General features: G+C 42.6%; 2 protein-coding genes across 3 annotated transcripts in view; both read right to left on the bottom strand.

Moving 5' to 3' along the window:
- Map3k2 (mitogen-activated protein kinase kinase kinase 2) overlaps positions 1–12,231 on the bottom strand; it is a 73,021-nt gene extending 60,790 nt beyond the window's left edge. For both annotated transcript variants that reach the window (XM_029546823.1, XM_021214537.2), the window contains exon 1: positions 11,730–12,231. The gene's annotated coding sequence lies outside the window, so the exon portion shown is untranslated. The remainder of the gene's footprint in view (positions 1–11,729) is intronic.
- Positions 12,232–12,593: 362 nt separating this feature from the next.
- The window catches only part of LOC110333478 (eukaryotic translation initiation factor 5-like), a gene marked incomplete at its 5' end in the record, with an annotated part of 21,176 nt that continues 11,401 nt past the window's right edge, over positions 12,594–22,368 (bottom strand). Inside the window, 3 exon segments of the mRNA XM_021215042.1 lie at positions 12,594–12,714; positions 20,761–20,917; positions 21,470–21,549. Coding sequence (XP_021070701.1) covers positions 12,594–12,714; positions 20,761–20,917; positions 21,470–21,549 — 358 coding nt within the window.

The following is a 22,368-nucleotide window of genomic DNA, read 5'->3' as shown; positions in this document are numbered from 1 at the left end:
TTAGCCTAAGCCACGCTGCAGAAAAGACTTGGAGACCAGCCCTACAAGAAGTTTAGACCAACTGAGCCCCTTAGAAAGAACAGTCTCCAACCTGTTGTGCTGTCTGCAGGCTGTGTGTGCAGTGTGCTCCTGGTTTCCAGCTTTTGTGAGCTGTCACCTGTGCTGGGGTGGGCTTTAGGTGATGCAGCTGTGTTTGAGTCACTTCTGCTCCTTTAAGTAACCCCTCACCCATGTTCCTGTAAGTAACCCAATAAAACTTACTGATTCACCAAGTTGGACTTTGGGGGTATCTATACTTTGGCCTATCATGGGCTCCCTATCTTTGGAGAGTAGATGTCTGTTGTATCTCCCCATGAAAAGTCATGCCACACACCACCTGCCTAACCTGTGACCATTAAGATAAAAGAGAACATTTTATTCTTGTATAAGAAAATGAGACTAGTGTCTCCTGTTTCAATCTAAACATAAACATAATTTATATCAGAACTTGTTAAACCTTTTCTACTCAGCCCTTTTCACCAGAGAATTTTAAACAGCAAGGTATACAAAATAAAGAAAAAATCAGACATCTACTGGTAACTATAAAGAATTTTATTTTCAATGGATTCTCAATTATTTTCATTATTATCATTGATGTGAAGGCACACACATACCGTGGCATGTGTATAGAGGTCTGTTCTCTCCTTGCACTTGTGCAAGGATTCCAGGAACCACACACAGATCCTCAGGCTTACACAAAGCAAAAGCACCTTACTTGATGAACCATCTTGCCTCCTAGATTTTTATTTTAAAATAATTTTTTGGAAGAGATGTCATTTTAACATTTAATAGAGATGAAAGCAAATTTGCATTTGGTGAAATGGATGTACTTGCTCGTTTTTTCATTTATATTTATAAAATGCTTTTAAGAATTAAACCTTGACTGATCATGCTACAGGATAAAGAATGTCTTCAAAATTACTCAGAGTTGGCCATTATTTGATTTTGTGATCAGTGTTCAGAGTACTCTGCACGTAGTACAAAATGGCAGTAGTAAATGTTGGGCCCTTTCAAAAAGTGCTTTCAAGAATTTTTTTTCTTATGAAACTCAAGTCAGCAAATCAAGCAGCCCGTGTATGAGCCTTCCTCAGGAGCCATCCACCTTACTTCCTAAGGCAGGGTCTCTCACAGTTTACAACTTGTCAAGCCGTCTAGGCCAGCTGGCCAAGGGCCTCAGAGGTCACCTGTCAGCATCTCCCGCACTCCCCAGTGCTACTACAGCCAGCTTTCACCTCAGGTCCGGACTGACTCAGGCCTTCACGCTTGCACAGCACATGCTTTACTTCCAAAGCTAGCTCCACAGTCCCCAAGCAGCATTAAAAATAAAAAATAAAAAGTAAAAAAAAAAAAAAAAAAAAAGAAAAGAAAAGAAAAGAAAAAAAATCAAGCATCCTAACACAATCTAAAACTATATTAATTTGTTATTATGACAAATAATAACAACATGGCAGACAAAAAAGTATGTCTTTGTTTTCCATAATTAAATCATGCTTCTCTAAGAGAAAATTTTGCATGTAGAGTTAAAAACACCACAATTCTTAATTCACGATGACCTAGAATCTAAAACCAGGCAGTGTTCACTGTTACAGGACGGTGTGACAGCACATGTTTTATGTTCAGAAACAAGGCTGCGATGAGGTCTCTGAATGTGACGAGGATAGCACTGCCAGAAACACTCTGGATGTTCTACATGCCAGATTTTCAGTTTATTTTGTCACTGAATTCAGATACCTTTTCCTGTTGCCAAAATATTACACAAACTACCCCCAGTTGCAAGCTCATATGAGGCTGTGACTCACATTTAAAGAAGTTGTGATTACATGATGACTGTAATGTACCATCCTGCCATTTTGCTAGCATAGTAATATCTTATGTATTACATAGCACACAAAGTGTAATAATTACTATTAAGTAGGACTTAGGAACTTTCTTTTTAAAGTAGATAATGCAGATAGATGGTTTTTCCTTTTTTTTTTCCTTCCTGTTTCTGTTTCTGCTTTTGTTTTTGTTTTTGTTTCTTTATTTTGGGGTGGGGGGAGAATGATCTCACTATGTAGTTCTGGCTAGCCTGGTAGACTGGCACACTCTAAGTAGACCAGACTGGCCCTGAGGTCATAGAGCTCCACCTGCCTCCCCCTCCTGAGCGCTGAGCTTGAAGACAAGCACTAGAGCCCAACTAGAAATCTCCTTTTAAAGATGATGAAGCACATGCTCCACTGAGATTAGCATATAGCCACATGCTAACGACTGCACTTCCAAGACATTATATCCTGTGATACGAAAAAAAATTTTCACCGGTTGTTCTAGGATCATGTAATATGTATCAGTACCACAAAATGTTATGCCTTAGAAATTGGCTGCTGAGTATTTCCTTAGGTTGGAAGGTTTACTCAGGGACATGCCTAAGGAATTTCTGGCCAAGAAAATTTCTGAAGGGAGTAGCTTCCAGTGAGTACACATGCCAGACTTTTTTAGTGTGTGTGTTCATGTGTACACTAGTAGATGCCCCATTCATGCTTACTCAAGCACTGATCAGAATTCCATGACCTAGCAAGTATAAGTGATGATGGGTGATGAGGACCAACTCATCTAGGGATTTTTACACAAATAGGAAACACTGCCTTATTTCAGAAGTTTCTAGTGCACACACTCCCACAGAGAACAAAGCATGTGGCAAGAGCCTGTAAGCAATGTGGAAGTAGCAAGACAGTTAGAAACCTTTGCTCCAACTGGAAGAACCATGAAAAACTCAACTCTACAATGTTGACAACTCAGGACAAGCTCCTCTTAGGCCCAGTTTCTACTATGGTTATTCACAGGTAAAAAAAATTGTGGTCTAACTCTGGACATGGTGGCACGTATCTTTAATCCTAGCATTCAGGAGATAAAGGCAGGCAGATCTCTGAGCTGTAGGCCATCTCTGTCTACATGGCAAATTGTAGACTAGCTCTAGCCAGGGCAACATTGTGAAATGCTATCTCAAAATACATAAGCAAATAAATAAACTGTAAAGACTGTGCAGAGGTGGCTAGGGGAACTAAGTAGTAGAATGCCTTCCTATTATTCAGGAGACTTGATTAACCCCAGGCATCACAAAAATTAATAATAATAAAAATGTATAATGTCGAAAGTTGAATGAAGTTTCTGGAACACAGTAACATTTGAATGTTACTTCTTCTTCTACACTCTAAAACTTACAGAAAATCATATGATGTCCTCAACTCCAGAAGACAAGGCTCATGAAGCAAGAACTGAAAGCCAAAGAAAAGACATGGCTGAGATGCAAACCAAGAATGAGATTTAAAAAAAAAAGGAGGGGTGGGTGGGTAGGCAAGACGAAGTCAAGCCAGGAGAATAGAGCTAAATGAGTTAAATGCAGAATTAAAGCACTGATGAATGAGCGAGGATGAAGTTAGGTCTGTATATTTCTCACACTGCACAAAAAAATAATTCCAAAAAAATAATAATTCCAATAGATCAAAAACCTTAATGACATAGCTAAAAACTTCAAGATACTGCTACATGTGAGGGCTTTCTGAAAAGATCTCCAATAGCACAGAAAGGAAGCCAAAGAGTTGTCAAATGCAGTTACAAGTCCAAAAAAAAAAAAAAAAAGTTCTGCAAAGCAATCAGTCTGCAGTACGAAGAAAGTCTTTGCCAACTACCAATTGGACAAGTATCTAATATCTAGATTATATAAAGAACTGTAACAATTAAATACTAAAAATTTCAGATTTTCCAATCAATAAATGAGCTAATCAAATGAACAGATAGCTCTCTAGAGAAGAAACACTAACAACCAATAAATATTTGAAAATGTTCAATATCCTTAGCCAAATTAAAACTACTTTGAGATTCCATTTTACCCTAGTCAGAAAAACTATTATCCAAAAAGAAAGAAGGCAGGAACTAACAACCAATTGTAACCAGGATGTGTGGGTTGAGAGGAACTCTTACATACTGCTAATGGGGATGTAAACTTGTGTAGCCACTATGGAAATTAATAGGAGGTTTCTCAAGAAACTAAACTAGCACCACCAAATAACCCAGCTACATCACTTCTAGGCATGTCCTTTAAAACCTGTGCATTATTATTTATCTATTGTCAGGATAAACACCATGACCAAGGCAACTTACAGAGGAAGGGTTCATTTGGGCTTATGGCCCCTGAGGTAGGAAAGCACAGCAGAGGGCTACATTCACGCAGCCAGAGAAAGAAGCTTCGAGCTCACTCCTCAACCACAAGCATGAGAGAGAGAACAAACCAAAAGTAGGCTGAGGCCTTGAGCTCTCGCAGCCCAAATCCAATTACACATGCACCATACTAGACACTGACTGTTCCAATTAAAGACTAGGAGGGACTTTTCTCACTTCAATCACCACATTCCCTTCCTTCCCTGGCTCCAACAGTCGCATGGCCAAATCATAACCCAAAATGCATTTGGTCCAACTTCAAAAGATCTTTATAATCTTTTATTGTCTGTGATCCTTATGTTGGTTTTCAACTACGTCTGGAATCAGCTAAAACCCAGGCAGTTGGGGCATGCCTAGGAGGGAAGGGATTTTCTTTCCTGGATCCACTCTAAGTCTGGACCACAGAAAAATATATGGGAAAAAAAAAAAAAAAAAAGCAGCTTTTTGCCTGCTTGCGCTTACTCTACCTGACAAATTCATCTTTCATGGTCTGAGGCATTCCTTTGCTGGTTTAGAACCCACTTCTTGGAGATTCCACCACAGAATAAAAACCAGCAACTTCCTAGGAATTCCCTGAGGCCCTAGCACATATACAGTCTACTGGACTGAATTCTTGGTCTTTCTACCAGAATATCGCCATTCATAAACTAGCCAGACCACAGCCTGTAAGCAACTTTAACAAATCTCCTATATATATATTCCATTTTTTTTTTCATTCTATCAATTCTGCTCCTTAAGAGAACCCTGGCTAATACAGTCTTAACACTGTTTAAAAGCCCAAAGTCTAAAGTCTCTTCTGAGATTCAAGGGCAGAGGTTTTCAATCTGCTGGTTGCAACCCCTTTGGAGCTGGGGTGGGGCCAAAGAACCCTTTCACAGGGGTTGTCACACATCAAATATTTACATTATGATTCCTAACAGTAGCAAAACTATAGTTATGAAGTAGCAACAAAAATAATGTTATGGTTGGGGTCACCACAACATGAGGGACTGTATTAAAGAGTTGCATTGTTAGGAAGGTTGAGAACCACTGCTCGAGGCAGTCTCTTAATTGTAACCTTCAATAAAATAAAAAACTGTAACCTTCAATAAAATAAAAAAGCAAATTACATACTTCCAATATACTATGGCGCAGAATATACATTACCATTCCGAAAGGAAAAAGTGGAGAATAATGAGGAAATACTGAACCAAAGCAACCAGAACCCAGCAGGACAAATACCAAATCCTGTAGCTCTACGTTCTCAGTCAAAAAACGAATATGGTTCCATCTTCCCTTTGGCTGCTTCCATTTTCTGTATGCAGCTCTTGGCAGAAATCTTATGACTCTGATCTCTTCAAGACCTTGGGTTCTTCCAAGACAGACCTCAATTTCGCAGCTTAAAACCAATGGCCTCTCAGGGTCTCTCACCAGACACTACCTAACCTCAGCTACTCTCTGGAACCATGGAGAGGAGTCCACAACGCTTCCATTCTTGCATCCTTCCTGTCTCCAGAGCCACCAGTCTAGGGACAACACTGCCAGGTTCTGCTGCCAGCATGGGATGGAACCTAGCCCCCTGAGCCACACTAGCGGCAGCCTTGTCTCTTTCACAAGTTTAAAGCTTGAGGAGGTGGGAACAGGCTAGCACAGAGTATCGCCGGAGGGGACCCCTCCCTTTATTCCAATGCACAGGAATCTTCTCAATCCTGATCTTAATCTCATCTCCCTCAGCACAAGTCTTGGCAAGAAAAAAGTTCAGTGGTACTCCTCTCTCTCTCTCTCTCTCTCTCTCTCTCTCTCTCTCTCTCTCTCTCTCTTTCTCTCTCTCTCTGTTTTTTTTTGTTGTTGTTTTTTTGAGATACAAAAGTATTTATTAAATTATTCAATAAATTAAGTGCACAGCTTTTAGAAAAGGTAAAGATTTCTAGAATAAACATATTTAGAAACTTTTAAGTGGTTTTTACACTTTTAAATGATCATCTTTTCTAAAACTTTTATATATAATAAAGGAGATATTTAACTTTCTGCCCCAGTTGCTCTTTTTCATTGAAGATCTGCATAAAGTCATTCAATATCACACTGCCTTCAAATTCCCTCTACCAAAGAAATCAGCCCGCTACTTTTTAGTTTTAGCCTTGGACAAGTTCTTAGGGTAAGGGTAGAAGGCTGCCAGATTCTTTGCCAAAATATTGTAGGAATAGCCTCTAATCTGGGTGCTAATATTTCTCCTCTCTGAAACCACCTAAGCCAGCAGACCTCCATAGTTCAAATGCTCTCAGAACTACTATCCTCCAAGTTCTTAGTAGGATAGCCCTTTAAGATCTGATTTTTAACATTCAACTGCTTTTCCAATCAAAAATTCCAAAGTCTTCCATATTCCAAAAAAACAACAACAAAACAAAACAATACAATACAAAACAAAACCCACAGCCAGGTTCCTCACAGCAATGGCCCACTCTGTAGTATCAACTTCTGTATTAGTCACTTTTCTGTTGCTGTGATAAAACACCCTGACCAAGGCAGAAGGAAGAGCTCATTTGGCTTAAGGTCCCAGACAGTAAGAGTCCCTCATAACAAGAAAGCATGGTAGCAAGCAGCAGGCAAGGAAGCCAGATCAGGAAGCAAACTCGCACATCCTCACCTTGAAAGCATGAAGCAGAGAGAACACTAGAAGCAGGACAAAGCTTTACAGTGCTATCCAGTGCGGTGACCAGATGTTAAAATGCCCACAGCTATGGAAGCATGTCTCAGCAAACCACCAGACTCGTAAGGAACACATCAGTTTTTGAGAATTTCATACATGCTTATACGTCGGTGTAACCTTTCTCCACGCCGTGTGAAGGTGTCTCTGTATTTCCAATTGTTAATTCTGTACTGGCAGAGAACTGAGTACTCGCAGGACTCTGGTATTTTCATTTCTAACATCACCAGGTTCTCTGTTTTGTAAATGTCCTTCCTCGCCAGCCTAAAGGCAACCTAGTGATATATCAGGAGTGGCCTCACTGATGACGGGGTTGTAATAAAGATCTGGCAGCCAATAACTACAACAAGTAGGGGACAGAGAGAGTGAAGCAGGGAGACAAAAGAAGACAAGGAAAGGAACAAACAGACACCAGCAGAGAAAGGTATAGAGCTGGCCATGTGGCAGGTCATAGGCTAGATGGTCAGGTTAAGTTAAAATGGTAGCTGGAAGACTGCCCCAGCAAAAGGTCTAAACTTTAAACTATGATAAAGTCTCGTGTCATTACTGCTCCTTCCTTCAGGCAGGTCTGAGAACGTCTCACAACACAGATACCTATTTTGATCCAAGTTACTCCACTTGTTCCCTTGCAGTTCTTTCTCCATCCCCATCATCACATTTCCCTCCCAGCTTCATGTGCTTGCTTTTGGTTTTTAACTACTCCGTTCACAGTGGTGCCTGTGTGTGCATGGCTTAGAACCATCTACACACAGCTCAGCTATTAAGAGTAAGCCCACTCTTGCAGAGAACCTGAGCTGATTCTAGCACCCACATCAGGCCTGTTGCTCCAGCTTCCGAGGGATCTGTCCTGCACTGTGCACATATATATATAAGTTTTAAAATAATAATAAAACAACAGTCTAAGTTAAATAACAATGAAAGCAACAATTCAATAGATATTACAATGCAAATGCAATTAGCCACAATGAGGAACACTGTCAATCAATGTTCAAAATAAATCCAAAGGCTTCAAGCCAAAATCATATTCATGTTTCTTCAAAACATTTACATACAGGTGCATAGATATATAGGTATACTACAAAAGCATTTTAAGAATAATAGGAAAGCTTTTTTATTTCTGTATATAGAGATCATCTTAATTTAGAAAGATATAGGTAAAAAGTCTTCAAAACTGTTTCATGAGTTAAATATTTTTAATGAAAAAATGTGCTACTTGGTTAATCTTATTATGAAACCTTTAAATATTCATCTACTAATTTTTTTGAAAAACAAATTTGATTCTATATTACATATGTATTTATATATGGCTTAATAAAAATGAAATCCAGTTCTAAATGTAATTAATATGCCTCAATATCAGTTCATTCTTTATTCACAAATGCTTATATATACAATTATTATGAAATGAGAATATGGAGTAAAGTTCAAAACCACAATTTGTTTTGTTTTATTTTGGGTGGTAAGGTTCAAACCCGGGACCCTGTGCACTCACTCAAAGCATTTTTTTAACCAGTGAGTTACATATATCACTCCTCACAACATACAACTTACAATTCTTCAACCCAGTGTTCCATATTTCTGGATCCTCCTGTGCAACCAACACTGATTGCATCAGATGTTTAACAATTCATAACAGCTAGTAATTTGAATCCATCACCAAAAATCTTAAAATCCCACAAAAATCGGATTTTATGTAATATAGCAGCTACCCATGATATTTTACAATTTCCATGATCTTGTTTACTCCTGTTGACCAACAATGAATTCACAAGTCAGATTGACAAGGATTATCACACTATAACAATCTGTATGTGAAAAGATGACTATAGAGGAGCTGATGAGATGCCTCAGCGATTAAGCTCACTGGCTGCTCTACCAGAGAACCGGGGTTCAATTTCCAGAACCTACATTGTGGCTTACAACAACCTGGAACTCCAATTTCAAAGATTCCAATGCTCTGTTCTGGCTTCTGCAGGCACCAAGCATGTGGTATAGAAATATACAGGCAGGTAAAATACCCAAACACATAGAATAAAAAACTATTTAAAGATGATTGGAGAACAGGTTAGAACCAACACTTATCATAATCCCAGATGTCTTTTATTTCTGCATCTTCCTTTCTTTTTTCTTTTTAAGGAGAACGGGCTTCTCTATTTAGCCCTGAGTGTCCTGGAATTTCTATGGAGACCAAGCAAGCCTCAAACTCAAAGAGATCCACCTGCCCCTCTCCCACGTGCTGGGATTAAAGGAATGTACCGTCATCCCCCAACAGATATCCTGCTAACTGTAGGAAGCAACAGGTCTTACTATAATTCCCTCAACCACATGATCAACAGCATCAAGAAGTAAAGGGACTAGACAGTGTGAACTTCGAGATGGGAAGCAATACTAAGTCTAATTTATCAGGTATTCTTGTTTACAATCAACAGTTAGTTTAAGTAGGGGATAGAAAAGACCTACTAGTTGCCTTCACTGGAAGGAAAATGTGTGACAAATGCAAAATGTGAGTCATTTTCTAAGATAACTGAATTCTTGATCTCTGCTATTTTACAGGAGGGCTTGAGTAGTCTAAATTAGAAGAGATTCAAAAGGGATGAGCTCTGATGAGACCGGGTTTGAGTAAGAGAGGCTGTATACAATGCTCTCAACTTCTCAGGACAATCTGAGAGATGTAAATGCGTGTGCTATTAGACTACACGGAGGAAGGACTGGAGGGGTGGCTCATCGGTTAAGAAGGAGCACCAGCATGGGCTGCCTTGCACAGGGCTCTGATTTGGTTCTCAGCACCTGTCTGGTGGTTCACAACTACCTGCAATGTTATTTCTAGATCAGATGCCCTCTTTTGACCTCCGAAGGCACTAGTCATGCACACATACACATAAGGATTTTGTGTTATTTTGTTTTAATTAAACTAAGGATTTATCATGTAGAAGGAAATAAACAATAACAGCATACTTGTCTTTAGGTAAAGCAGCTGACACAACAAGGGTAATGTGTCATGATGTCAACAGCTTAGTTTCAAACGGTTCAACCAAAACTAACATACATCACGTACAGCGAGCTATCAACAAATGTTGAGTGGAGAAGGTCACCATATGGCTGTTTACTACTGATAGATTTTCTTTATGCTTAAACTGCTTTCATGATAAAAAAAAAAAAAGTTGTAGAGTAGAGACCTAGAGAGCTCCGGTCTTCCAAAGCGGGGAACAAGCAAGCGCAGAAGCACACTAAGCAATGCAGCGTCTACTAATGTAAGACTGTCTGTCCCTTTGGCAGCGGTCGGCTGAGGAGCACTGCTTCACCTAAAACACCACGTAAAAGATTCCATCTCACTACATCATTATTTAAGATAAGCTCTTGGCAGCTAGTCTTTCTAACCAGACACACTGAGAACATGACTAGACAACCATTCTTCAATAATACCATATTCAACCTACTTCAACAAATGCCTGTATTCTAACCAAACAAGCCAGTCTGTAAGCCACTCACCTGTTAACCCTGTAAAGGTGACCTCTCCCCTACACATTGTTACAAAGACAGTCAACTATAAGTTTTCTTCAAGGTGTAATATACTAATGAAATTTGAGTATTATAATTGAGCATTTGCAGTTACATGAAGCGTCAGTTACTTCAAAGGCATTTATCAGCCTTTTCTTCTGTAAAGAGGTCCAGCTCTGCTTACTCACTAATCAAACAGTACAGTGTTGTACTAAAATGCAAATTTTCTGTCAGCTTGTTAACTAATTAGTAGTTAGAGAGTATAGAGAGCAAAGTATAATTAGTAGCATTTTGCATCGATACATAAATCATGCCAACAAATGATAACTTTCTATGATATTTTACACATTGACTTTGAAACTAAACTCTGAGATACTACATAAGACAATGCAAAGTCACTGAGAATACTAACATTACCACACAATCCAGCAACAAAGTTTGCAATAAGGAATACTCAAGCAAAGAAAATAACCTGTGTTAGGTTCTATACACATCAACAACAACGTGCAAAAGTAAAGCATAACCTCAAGAAATGTGCAGTTTTATCACCTATATTTCTTCTTTTCAGTAAGATGGTAAATTGTTTTCTGTACATAAAAGGATGCACAGAACCACTTTTTCCACAAGTAATGTCTTTAAAAACTAAAATGACTGGGGCCAAGCTGCAACAAAATATATATCCAGCAGCTTAAGTCAAAAAAGTGTAAATGAACGCTATCTCGCCAGGTACAAGCAGGGACAAACCCTTCAGCCAATCTCCTTTCCCTAGCCTACTTAACTTTTGCAGGACGGAAAAACGAAGACCCTACAGAAACAAATCTGCTTCCTCGATAACCACTTGCATGACCTTGGGAAGTTATACCTTTATCTCACTGAGCCTTGATTTTTCATTTTTAAAGCTGGTAGAATGTATACTCGCAGGGCTGGGAAAGTGAGATGAGTCGATATACAAGTACAGAGAGCAAAGTAGGGCTCTACTCTACGCACACGGAAGGCTGGCCGAGCGCTCCAACCTCCATCCATAGCCTCCCATTCCGACAACCCAAAGACAAGCACTTTTTTTTTTTTTTTTTTTTTTTTGGTTTAGCGCACATCGGTCTCAGCTTCCCTTCGATCGGCTAGTAGCAACCTTCTGGTTAGAATAAAATTCCCGCGGAGTACGAGTCTAACAGTTTCCCAGCCCACGTCGCGCTGACCTGGGGGTTCTGGGGTTAACCCTAACCTAGGAGGGCTACCCCCAACCCCCATACCCCCACCCCCTGCAGCGGAATTCCCGTCCCTGGGCCCAGTCGTACGCAGAACCAGAAGCACTTACCGGCCGCTGGGCGGGGATCGCGGAGCCGAGGGCCGAGAGGAGGCCACCGAGCTGGCCCCTCCGCCCCCGCACGGCCTGTCACCGCGCCCCCCAGGAGCAGCGCCTCGCGGGGGTCCCCGAGGCCTGAAGGGCCGCAGCAGAAACCGGGCACGGGCCGGGGACCAGGCCCGACCTGCTTCACATGGGAGAGCGGGCGCGCAGCCCGGGGCCTCTTCGCCGCTTCTGGGTAGCTGCAGCCCCGGGGCCCGCGGAATAAACTGGGCCGATGAAGAGGAAGCCCCGGGCCCGCGTCGCCGGTGACCGGAGAAGCAGCGAGGCGGAAGCGGCGACTCTGCCGCTGGGTCGTCCACTGTGGGTCGTCTTTGTCGCCGGTCGCGCGACCGGGGAACGCCGCGCCACCCTCGCCAGGCGATGCAGCTGAGGACAGCCGGGCCGCCACTATACACAGACCCGTGATGTCTGGCGTAGCACGGCGGCGCACGTCACGGCGGCTCGCTCGTGTGCGCGCAACCCCTCCGCCCGCCGAGAGCGGAACCCGCCGCATCCGCGCGCCCGGCGGAGGGGAGCGAGCACGCGCCTGCGCAGTCTCTGCTCGGCGCATCGTACCCGGCTCCGCCCACTCGGGTCTCCTCACCGCCGGCTGCGACGTTTCCAGGGCTTCAGACGGGGGGGGGGGGGGGGCGCGCAGCGGGGCCACTGAGTTTTGCGCATGCGCATAATATGGACTATCGGCGAGATGCGGAAAGGGTTCCCCTGCACCAACCCCCACTCTTACGGAAGGCAAGAAGCGACATCGCTGAGAGGCGGTGACTTTAGAAATCACTGTACTGACTTTTAATCACCGCCTAGGTCGCAAGCTAAGTTTTAAGTGTTTTCTGGTTGATCCAGTACGTTATTACTTATCCAATTTACCGTCGATGGCTTGACATCGCACTCCCGGAACAAAAGATGTGAAATGTCTTTCACCAACGCCTTCTCTTGCTCCCTTTGGCCAAGGAGATAAAATACAGATTAATCAGTGGGCCAGCTAGCCCTGGAGGCTCTCTGTGATGCGACCGCATGCTGAGGTTTTTACATGACTCAAACACACAGAACACCCTTCCTGCCCCACATCGTCTCCAATACCCTTTACAATCCCTGTACCATTCTTCCTTGGTTATCAGAACAGTCTGATCCTTTTCCTGCTTGTGGCAGACAGACCACGTTCCCACTCCAACATTTGACATGAGAGTGATAGTAGCTGACACAAAAAGCCCCAGGGGTCAGAAGAGACCCAAACTGTCAAGGTAGCTGGCCTGACAACAGGCTCAAAGGGTGAATGTTTAATGCTATCAAAACATCTGCATCTCTATTCAGGAATTTTCATTATAGACCCACTGACAGATATTAAGCGCAGAAGAACAAGCATATTTATACCAAATATGTAAAGCTAAGTGGAAAATCCATTTACTTCTATGTGTTTAAAAAAGTAAGACTTTTCAACTTTTCAATGCATAAAACCGAGGAAGTCTTTTTTGTGGATCAGAGAGATGGCTTGGCCAATAAAGGCCACAGCATCCTGACAACTATAATTCGATCCCAAAATCTACGAAGGATATATATATATATATATATATATTCCCAAAATCTATGAAGGATAGATAGATAGATATAGATATAGATATGACTTTTCCTCTTAGATATTGAATCTGGCCCCTTTGTCCTCTCCTCACTTCTGCAAATGCAGGTACTACACTTTTGGATTTCACAGACCTTAAGACCATGAGCCAACATAAACCTCTTTATTCTATATTCTGTTATGACAGAAAATAGGCTAAGACTGAAGACTGGAAACTGGTATCAATGGAGAAACAGAGGGGTTCCTTTTCCTATCAAAGAAAGTTTTGTTCTAACCTGTAATTAGCGCAGCAAGGACTCCCTATTTCCAGAACGGTCCTCTTTGTGCCAATTACCCAACAGCCTCAGATTGAGAAGCTCAACCCCCAACAGCAGGATGGGATGCCACCTACTGATGTCACCACCAACTTCAGAGATAAAAGACAGAAAGGATCCCAACCAAGTGTGTTTGCTAGCCTGTTTTTGGGTTCTGGTGCAGCCTTTTTGCACAAAGAATGATCTTATGCTTTCTATAAGATTAACATGAGAATTTTAAAAGCCATACAGTTTAACAGTGTATATGTGGGTAATATTCACTTATTATATTATGTATGGAGTTTTGATTCAGGCTTCTTTTGTTGAGATGGTGTTTACAGCACTATCTGTAAGTCAGTCAGCTGCCATCATCCTAAGATCAGCCACGTCTGCTTATAAAAGAAATGGCTGAGATCCTTGATTATTGGCAATCCTTAGGAGAAGATGAGAGGGCCATTCAATCCTCATTTGCATATACAGTCACACCTCCCAGACAAACTGGTCTCCAAGTAAAGTTGGGTGAAATCAAATGTTAATTTGTCACTGGGACCTTAGGAGGAGAAAATAAACATTACTTAGTCCTTTCTTTCACACACAGCCTATTCCCTGGGAGAAAATTATCAAAAGAGATGTTCACGTGTTAATGTTATATCTCATAGTATTAAGAAAGAAAGCAAGTAAGTAAAAGAAAATGCTAGGGTGTAAAAACAAAGATGGAAGATTATGATGATGGCTGTTTCTAGAATGAATGTCTCAGCTGGGGTTACGTGATGAAACATCGTGACCAAAACCAAGGTGGAGAGGAAAGGATTTATGTGGCTTACACTTCCACCTCACGGTTCATCACTGAAAGAAGTCAGGGCAGGAACTCACTCAAAGCAGAAACCTGGAGGCAGGAGCTGATGCAGAGGCTATGGAGGAGTGCTGCTTACTGGCTTGCTCCTCAAGGCTTGCTCAGCCTGCTTTCTTATAAGACCCAGAACAAGCAGCTCAGGGATAGCTCTATCCACAATAGGCTGGGCCCTCCCACATCAATCATGAATTAAGAAAATGCCTTACAGATTTGTCTACAGCTAGATCTTGTAGGAACATTTTCTCAATTGAGGCTCCTTTCTCTCTAATAACTCTAGCTTGTGTCAGGTTGACATAAAACTAGCCAGCATGCTGCTGGGTATGGTGGCGCACACCTTTAATTCCAGCACTCGGGAGGCAGAAGCAGGTGGATTTCTGAGTTCGAGGCCAGCCTGGTCTACAAAAGTGAGTTCCATGACAGAGAAACCCTGTCTTGAAAAACAAAACAAACAAACAAACAAAAAAACTAGCCAGCACAATGAAAATGAAAAAGAAAATTAGAAAGCTTATGCAAGTTGTGAGGTATATATTATATATAATATATAATATATATAATATACATTAAGACTTAGAGTTAATACACTAAAATTTCTAATGTCAGAGTTCACCACATGATGCTAAGCCTCCTACTATAAGTCTGTTCTCTACATAGGCTAGTAACTCTTGCCTTTACTTCCTTCTCACATCTTCTTCTAGACACCAAGCAAGGACTTCCTTTTCTCTTGACATCTGACAGTTTAGATGCACCCCAAAACTGTCACACTAAACACCCCAATTAGTCTGGAAGAAACCACATCAGTCATTGCTCCAATTCTATAATGGCTCTTGCAAGGCACAATAAGAACAAGAGGTAGACACTAGGTAGACAACTTAGGCAGTTCAAGAAAAGCAGCCGGTTTCTTTGTTAGCCCAAAGCCAAAAAATGTCCTTGAGAGTCTTGGCAGTCTCATCCTGGCCAGAGACCAGATATGCCAAAAGTGTTCTCCAGACCCTGATCTCTGAACTGGTTCCTAAATGACTCTAAGGTTAAGGTGGGCTCACCTTAACTTATGTGAAAGCCATCGCTTACCATAACAACAATTTATTTGGGCTGGAAAGTTGACTCAGAGGTTAAGAGCACTGGCCACTTTTCCAGAGGCCCCAGGGTTCAATTCCCAGTATCCACATGGCAGCTCACAACCGTGTGCAACTCTGAGTACAGGGAACCTGACACCACCTTCTGGCTTCCACCAGCACTAAGTACACACTGATGTACAAATGTACATACCAATGAGAGCTGCATGGAAGGAGTGGAACCAGCCTGAGAGAGAAGAATGTTCCAGGTGTCAAAGTTGGAAAGGCAGGGCCATTTATGGCACTTTGACATTGGTCATGAAGCTACAGGATTTGGATTTGCACTCCTGGGTTGTTTTTTCTTTTATCCAGTATTTTTCAATATGCCTGTATTCCTCCCTTTCAGAGTGGTAATGCATGTTCTATGCCCTTGTGTGTTAGAAGTATGTAATTTCCTTTTTGATTTTACACAGGATTACAGTTAAGAGATAGTCTTGAGACCAGAAGAGACTTTGGACTTTTAAACTATGTTGAGACTGTAAAAGACTATGGTGACTTTTGGAATTGGACTAATGCATTTTTCATTATGATATGGAGAGAGCTTAAAGGTACTAGAGAGTGGAATGTGGTGGTTTGAATGGGAATGACCCCCTGAGCTCATACGTTTGACTACTTGACCCCCTGTTGGTGGAACTGTTTGGGAAGGATCAGGAGGCATGGCCTTGTTGGAAGAGGTATTTCATTCGGAGCAGGCTTTAAGCTTCAAAAGACTCATGCCATTTCCATGTTCTCTTTGCCTCCTGCTTGCTGTGTGAGATGTGAGCCCTCACCTGTTTCTGCCAGCGTGCCTTTGTCCTGCCATCATGGAATATAGGTTTCTGAAACCAAAAACCCAGTTAAAAGCTTTCATTTGTAAGTTGCTATGGTCATGGTGTTTTATCACTGGTGTATAAAAGTAGGTCATACAGATTCTAATGTACTTTTACACACACACACACACACACACACACACACACACACACATTGCCTTGCCAAACAACTTTTGTTTGGTCTGTTTTCCTTTGTGCAACAAGACTATTCTTTGTTTCTAACACAAAGAATGATAGTTGTTATAGTTATGAAAGTACCTGAAATGTCAAGGAACAAAGAGACTAACAAGGTGTGACTAGGAAAGTTTGATGCTCCTTAGCATTTATTTCAATGGTTATAATCAGAATGCCAAGAGAAGTATGAAAAGTGCTAAACATTCTGATGATGTAACAGGTAGAAATAAGGAATAACTGGTCAGAAGTAGGCATTACAATCTTCCTAGTTAAGTAGGAACAAGAATGTTGTTGTACCATGTGCCCTGTGTCTTTATTGAAGCTGGAATAGGATTTCTGGTGGAATAAACTTGTGGGCAAAATGGGGGAGGACTACATAGTAATTTTGGTCAGAGTAGTATTTGTGTAATTGCATATTCATATGTGTAGGTTGTATACATACAAAATCAGATGTGTGGGTTGTGTACATACATATTCATATGTGTGGGTTGTGTACATGCATATTCATATGTGTGGGTTGGCACATGTGTGGTGGTGCCCATGAAGACCAGAGGACAATTTCAAGCTTCATTTTTGAGACACCATTCACTTAGTTTTGGTTTGGTGTTTTGTTTATTTATTTGTTTGTTTGTTTGTTTTTATGAGGTGGGGAAAGATCTCTCATTGGAGCTTGCCAAGCAGGCTAGAGTGGCTGGTAAGTGAGTCCCAGGAATGTGTCCAAGTCCTCCTTCCTAGAGCCAGAATTACAAAACCCAGACTTCCCTTCCTCCCTCCCTTCCTTCCTTCCTTCCTCCCTCCCTCCCTTCCTTTCTTTCTTACTTCTTCCTATCCCTCCTTCCATCCTTCTCCTTTCTTTCTTCCTTCCTTCCTTCCCTTTTAAATTGCATGTTTATGTGGATTCTGGCTGTCATGTTTGCAGTTGCTTTTAACCACTTAAGCTGAGATATAAGAACAAAGGAATGACCTAAAGATGTTATTTATAAGTAAAAGGAAACTTTGCACACTGGCATGCAAGGAGTGAGAAGGCGTGTTCAATGAAGAAAGCTAAGAGAGTGGCTATGCTACCCCTTTATTTAAGAGATAAACATCAATTAAAAAGTCAGCTTTTCTTCTGCATCAGAAGAGACCCTCAAAGATCTTCAGACATCAAGGTTTCTCTTCCCACACCAAGTTCAGAATGGTGGAGCCGTGAGAGCAGGAGTGCTCACTGTCGCCATGCTACCTTGAGACTCAGTTCATCAAATGCCAGTACGGAATTCCAGCTGTTCCAATCACGGCTCAGGCAGCCCAGGTGTCTACATCCACTTGATGCTAAAATTCTGCAGGGTGCGAATACAAGAGCTCAGAGGACATGGTGGCCTCCGTCTAGATTTCAAAGGATATACTGAATAGATGGGGAGCACAGGGGAGGGAGCCACCACATGAAACTCCTGATAGAATGTTCTCTTAGGAGCTGTGGGTGCAGTGCTGGAAACAGATATTAAAGGTATCACACAAAGATACACATGAATAAAAGGAAAGTAACTGGGGAAGGTGAAGGGTATGCCAGAACACAAAGCAAGCTAGCAAGGACATCAGGGTAGGAAGGAAGTTCATTTAGATTTTACTCTAACTCACATGGTGATTCTGTCTCCCCCCACCCCCCGATGTAGTTCGACTTCTGCCACTGGCTGGTTGTTTTGTTTCACTTTCTAATTGGGGGCTTCATTTCCCAAATTTGCCCCCACCCACTCCAAGCCCTCCAGCTTCTTCTAACCTGCAGGACCCTCAGCCCACCTTGGGAAGCCACACAGGCAGAGATGAGGAAAGAATGAGTCACCTAATGGCCTAGGTTCATTTCTGTGGCTGTGATTAAATTCTTTGGCAAAAACCAACTTAGATGATACAAGGGTATATTTCAGCTCACAGTGCCAGTTTATAATCCATCACTGTAAAGAAGTCAGCGTAGAAACTTCAAATAGCCAGTCACATCACTTCCTGTCAAGAGCCTGAGTGGTTTTCTCTAGTACCATCTGGCTATGATAGCTCAGCCTTAAGTTCATCCAGCGCCTTACCTTGTCTTCTGAATGCTGTCTCTAAAAAGGACTAACACTGGCACAAAAGAACACCACCTTGAAACCTTTTATACCCAAGAGACAGGAAATGCTGGAAAGTCAAGGGCTTGAAAAAAAACGATAGGAAATCAGCCTAATGGGACAGCTTTTGGTCAAGTCTGGAACATGTTCAACACTGAACAATGGGAACAGCTGGAGAGGGCAGCTCAACTGGCAGCTTGCTTGCTTCCTATCGTATGCAAAATCCTGGATCCAAATTCCAGCACCACACAAAATAGCTGTGGTAGCCTGTGCCTAGAATCCCAGCACTTCAGAGGGGAAGGCAGGAATATGAGACGTTCAAGGTCAGCCTTGGCTAAACATTGACATTGAGGCCAACCTGGGCTACATGAGACCTTGACCAAAAATCAAAACAAAACAAAAAAGTAGGGCTCAGACTTGCTCTTCCAGAGGTCCTGGGTTTGATCCCCAGCACCCGTATGGTGGCTCATAACCACTCCAGTTCCAACTGGAGTAACTCCAGTTCCAGAGTATGCAACACCATCTTCTGTATTGGCTCTTGTACTTACATGGTACACAAGCAGTCATACAAGCACACACACACACACACACACACACACACACACTAAATAAATAACTTTTTTTAAAAGTGGAGAAAAAACTAAGGAACACATCCAAAGGTTACCTCTGGTCTCCACGGGCTCAAGTGCATGAACATGTATATCCTATTATAATGCAATAATAAGATCCTTACCAGATACCAGCCAAACATTGGGAGCATGCATGCTCTGGGGCTTCCTAGCTTCCCATCTGTGAGTCAAAGAAATTTCTATTCTTTATAAATTACCCAGCCTCAGAGACTTTGTTATAGCAATGTAAAACCAGACTAAGATGCTCTTCTCAAAAGAGGAATGTAACTATCAAATGCCATCTTCACAAAGCTAACCCAAAATATCTATTCCCCATAGACCTCCGGCTCAAGCTGTCATTAGTTACCTTCAGAAATGTCCTCACAAAGTGTACTTGCTGTGGTTGCTACTTGTATTCGAGGACAGTTAGTTATACAAGCAACAAACTTGAATTCAGCCCATGTGCAGCAATTGTTTACTAAAAAATAAAGAGCCTTTCACTTAAAGTAATTCCCCACCTTATTATATCAATGGGGTAAATGAACTCCTAGTGAGGAAGTCAGTAATGGCTTTGAACTTCTGGCCACTGCTCAGCCTCTCTGAGGTTGCACCATTGATCTCTAGAACAGGGACGACAATAATACCCATTTAATGACCCAGCATTTTCTCTCTTAAGCATTCCCACAGGAGAAATGAAGCTGTGTTCTCGGAAGGTTTGTGCTCGTGTTCCACCCTACTCAGACAGCACCAACAGTTTGAATTGCTGGATAACAATAAGCAGATTAACAAAGACAGGAACACACCAACGAGAACCTTAACAGAGCTGAAACACAGTGTCCCTGCTGAGATGCCGTACTGGATAGAGGTGCTCGCCTCCAAGCCTGAGGTCCCGAGTTCAAGCCCACTCTTCCCACGACAGAGACAAAAGCTGACTTCTGAAAGTCATCCTGTGACCTTTGGTGTGTGTGTGTGTGTGCACACACACACATATGAAAAGCATTGTGCTAAGTGAAAAAAAAAACCAATAAAACAATACATTGTGTATGATTTCATTTATGTTAAATTCTCCTAAGAACATGACCTATGGCTAGAGGTCACTGGTGGGCTGTCTAGAAAAGGCAAGGGGTGAAACTCTGTAAAAGTACCAATGTTCTGTGTCTGGAAGGCTGTAATGTCAAAATTCATCAGCGTGTGCACCTAAGAGTCTCAAAGGTGTGAACGAAGCCATGGGAAAGTTGATTTCCCCCCCCCCCAAAAAAAACCAATGTTACAGAGTCATTGTAAAGATTAATGAAGTAAGATATACATACACATATATACATGTGGGTGTGAAATATGGATGTGTGTGAGTGTGTGTGTGAGAGAGGGAGACACAGAGAGAGAGAGAGAGAGAGAGAGAGAGAGAGAGAGAGAGAGAGAGAGAGATCTCCCCAAGTTCAGTGCTGTCCCAAAGAAGCTTATACACTAATGGCTGTGACCATGCGCATACCTCACTGGAGCACTAGCTAGAGCCCCCTCAGGGATCCACACTACCACGTGTTCTGCATCTAAATAAAATGGCTCACCAGTAACAAGGTGGATGGCGAAACTTGTAGGTTCCCGCTGAGGCTGATCCTGCTGACAGGTAGCATAAGTCCCACCCATGCCTGGGAAACGGACACCATTTCCCTGAAGAAGCCTGGGGCACCTCCTGCCCTTTTGATTCAGGATCAGGCACACACGTCCATCCAAACCGCCCTCGCCCAGTCACCAAGGCGGTAAAGTCCAGTGTACCTGCCAAGCCTATCCCTTCTGCACCACCCTGGGGCAACTTTATCTAAGTGGGTGCCTGCAGAACCCAGCACCCACCATTAGGAATCCACCACCGATTGTTGTAGGGAGGGCGTTGAGCATCCAATCAATGATCCTGGGAAAACTAGGAGAGGGGTGAAATGGACAGGAGAAGCAAGAAGACACCGGCCCTCCCTCCTGAAGCAAGAAGCTGTATTTTATTTATATATATTATGTCTCGTTGCTGGGCAACCAGGCTTTGGCCCAAGTGGCAGGGAGGAGGGGTCTCCTGCTGCAGTGAGCCGGGGTGACTCACCCTATGTTGTTAGTTCCTCTGGCCTGGTGCAGACATTCAAGTCAGGCCTGGAGACCGACCCACCTGACTGTGGAATTCCCAGATGGAACGGAGCCAGTTCCCAGCGTCTCACCTGCTTGCTGAGAGCCAAGGGAAAGCTCTCGCTCATAACCAGGCGCCTGGCTCTGCGGGCCATTTAACACCTCTAACTTCCTGAAAGGAAAAAAAAAAAAAAAAACAAACAAACGTGAGATGGCATTTCAAAGTCTTTCAGTGTACTTTACGTGCCCTGGTTGATTCATACAGGTACCATTTTCTCCCTTTGGCAATCGGGAAATTATAGTCGCAAGCCAGGTGAACTTCCTCAGTGATGCAAGGTTATCCACGAAGCAGGACTCTGAGCTCTAGCTCCATGACGCACAGCCCCGAATGTATACATTTTCCGTGGCAGGTCGTCCGCTTCACTTGTACTGCCCAGCCGGTCTTGAGCTCTGCGGCTGATGTTCTCCAGGGCACTCTCTCAGAGGGTGGGCAGATAGAAATCCGTAGAATTTTCCCTGACACAGGCTAGAAAGATCCCAACACACAAGTGGGTGTAGTTGCCCTCCTACATCAACCTGCCTGGCCACTGCGGGGCCGTGGGCTAGAAATGCCAGCCCCTTGCTGGATGCCTGAGTCACCCAATAAGGTATCTTAGAAGAACAACTTCATGGTGTCCGATTCTGACTGCTACTGGCTATACAAACTGTGTTTGGGTCAGTGGAAGTTCCAAGACTGGCTGTCATTCCTTGTCCATCCCAGAAACATTTCCAGTGGTACCTAGTGTTCAGGGGAGACAGAACCAAGAGCCACCAAGCCACTCACCCTATAATCTGAATTGATTGATTGACTGATTGATTGATTGATTGATTGATTTTTCGAGATAGGATTTCTCTATGTAGCTCTGGCTGTCCTGGAACTCACTCTGTAGACCATGCTGGTCTCAAACTCAGAAATCTACCTGCCTCTGCCTCTGCCTCTGCCTCTGCCTCT

The sequence above is a fragment of the Mus pahari genome, chromosome 15, assembly GCF_900095145.1.
Source record: "Mus pahari chromosome 15, PAHARI_EIJ_v1.1, whole genome shotgun sequence".
Classification (NCBI taxonomy): Eukaryota; Metazoa; Chordata; class Mammalia; order Rodentia; family Muridae; genus Mus; species Mus pahari.
This window is presented reverse-complemented; position numbering and strand designations above follow the sequence as displayed.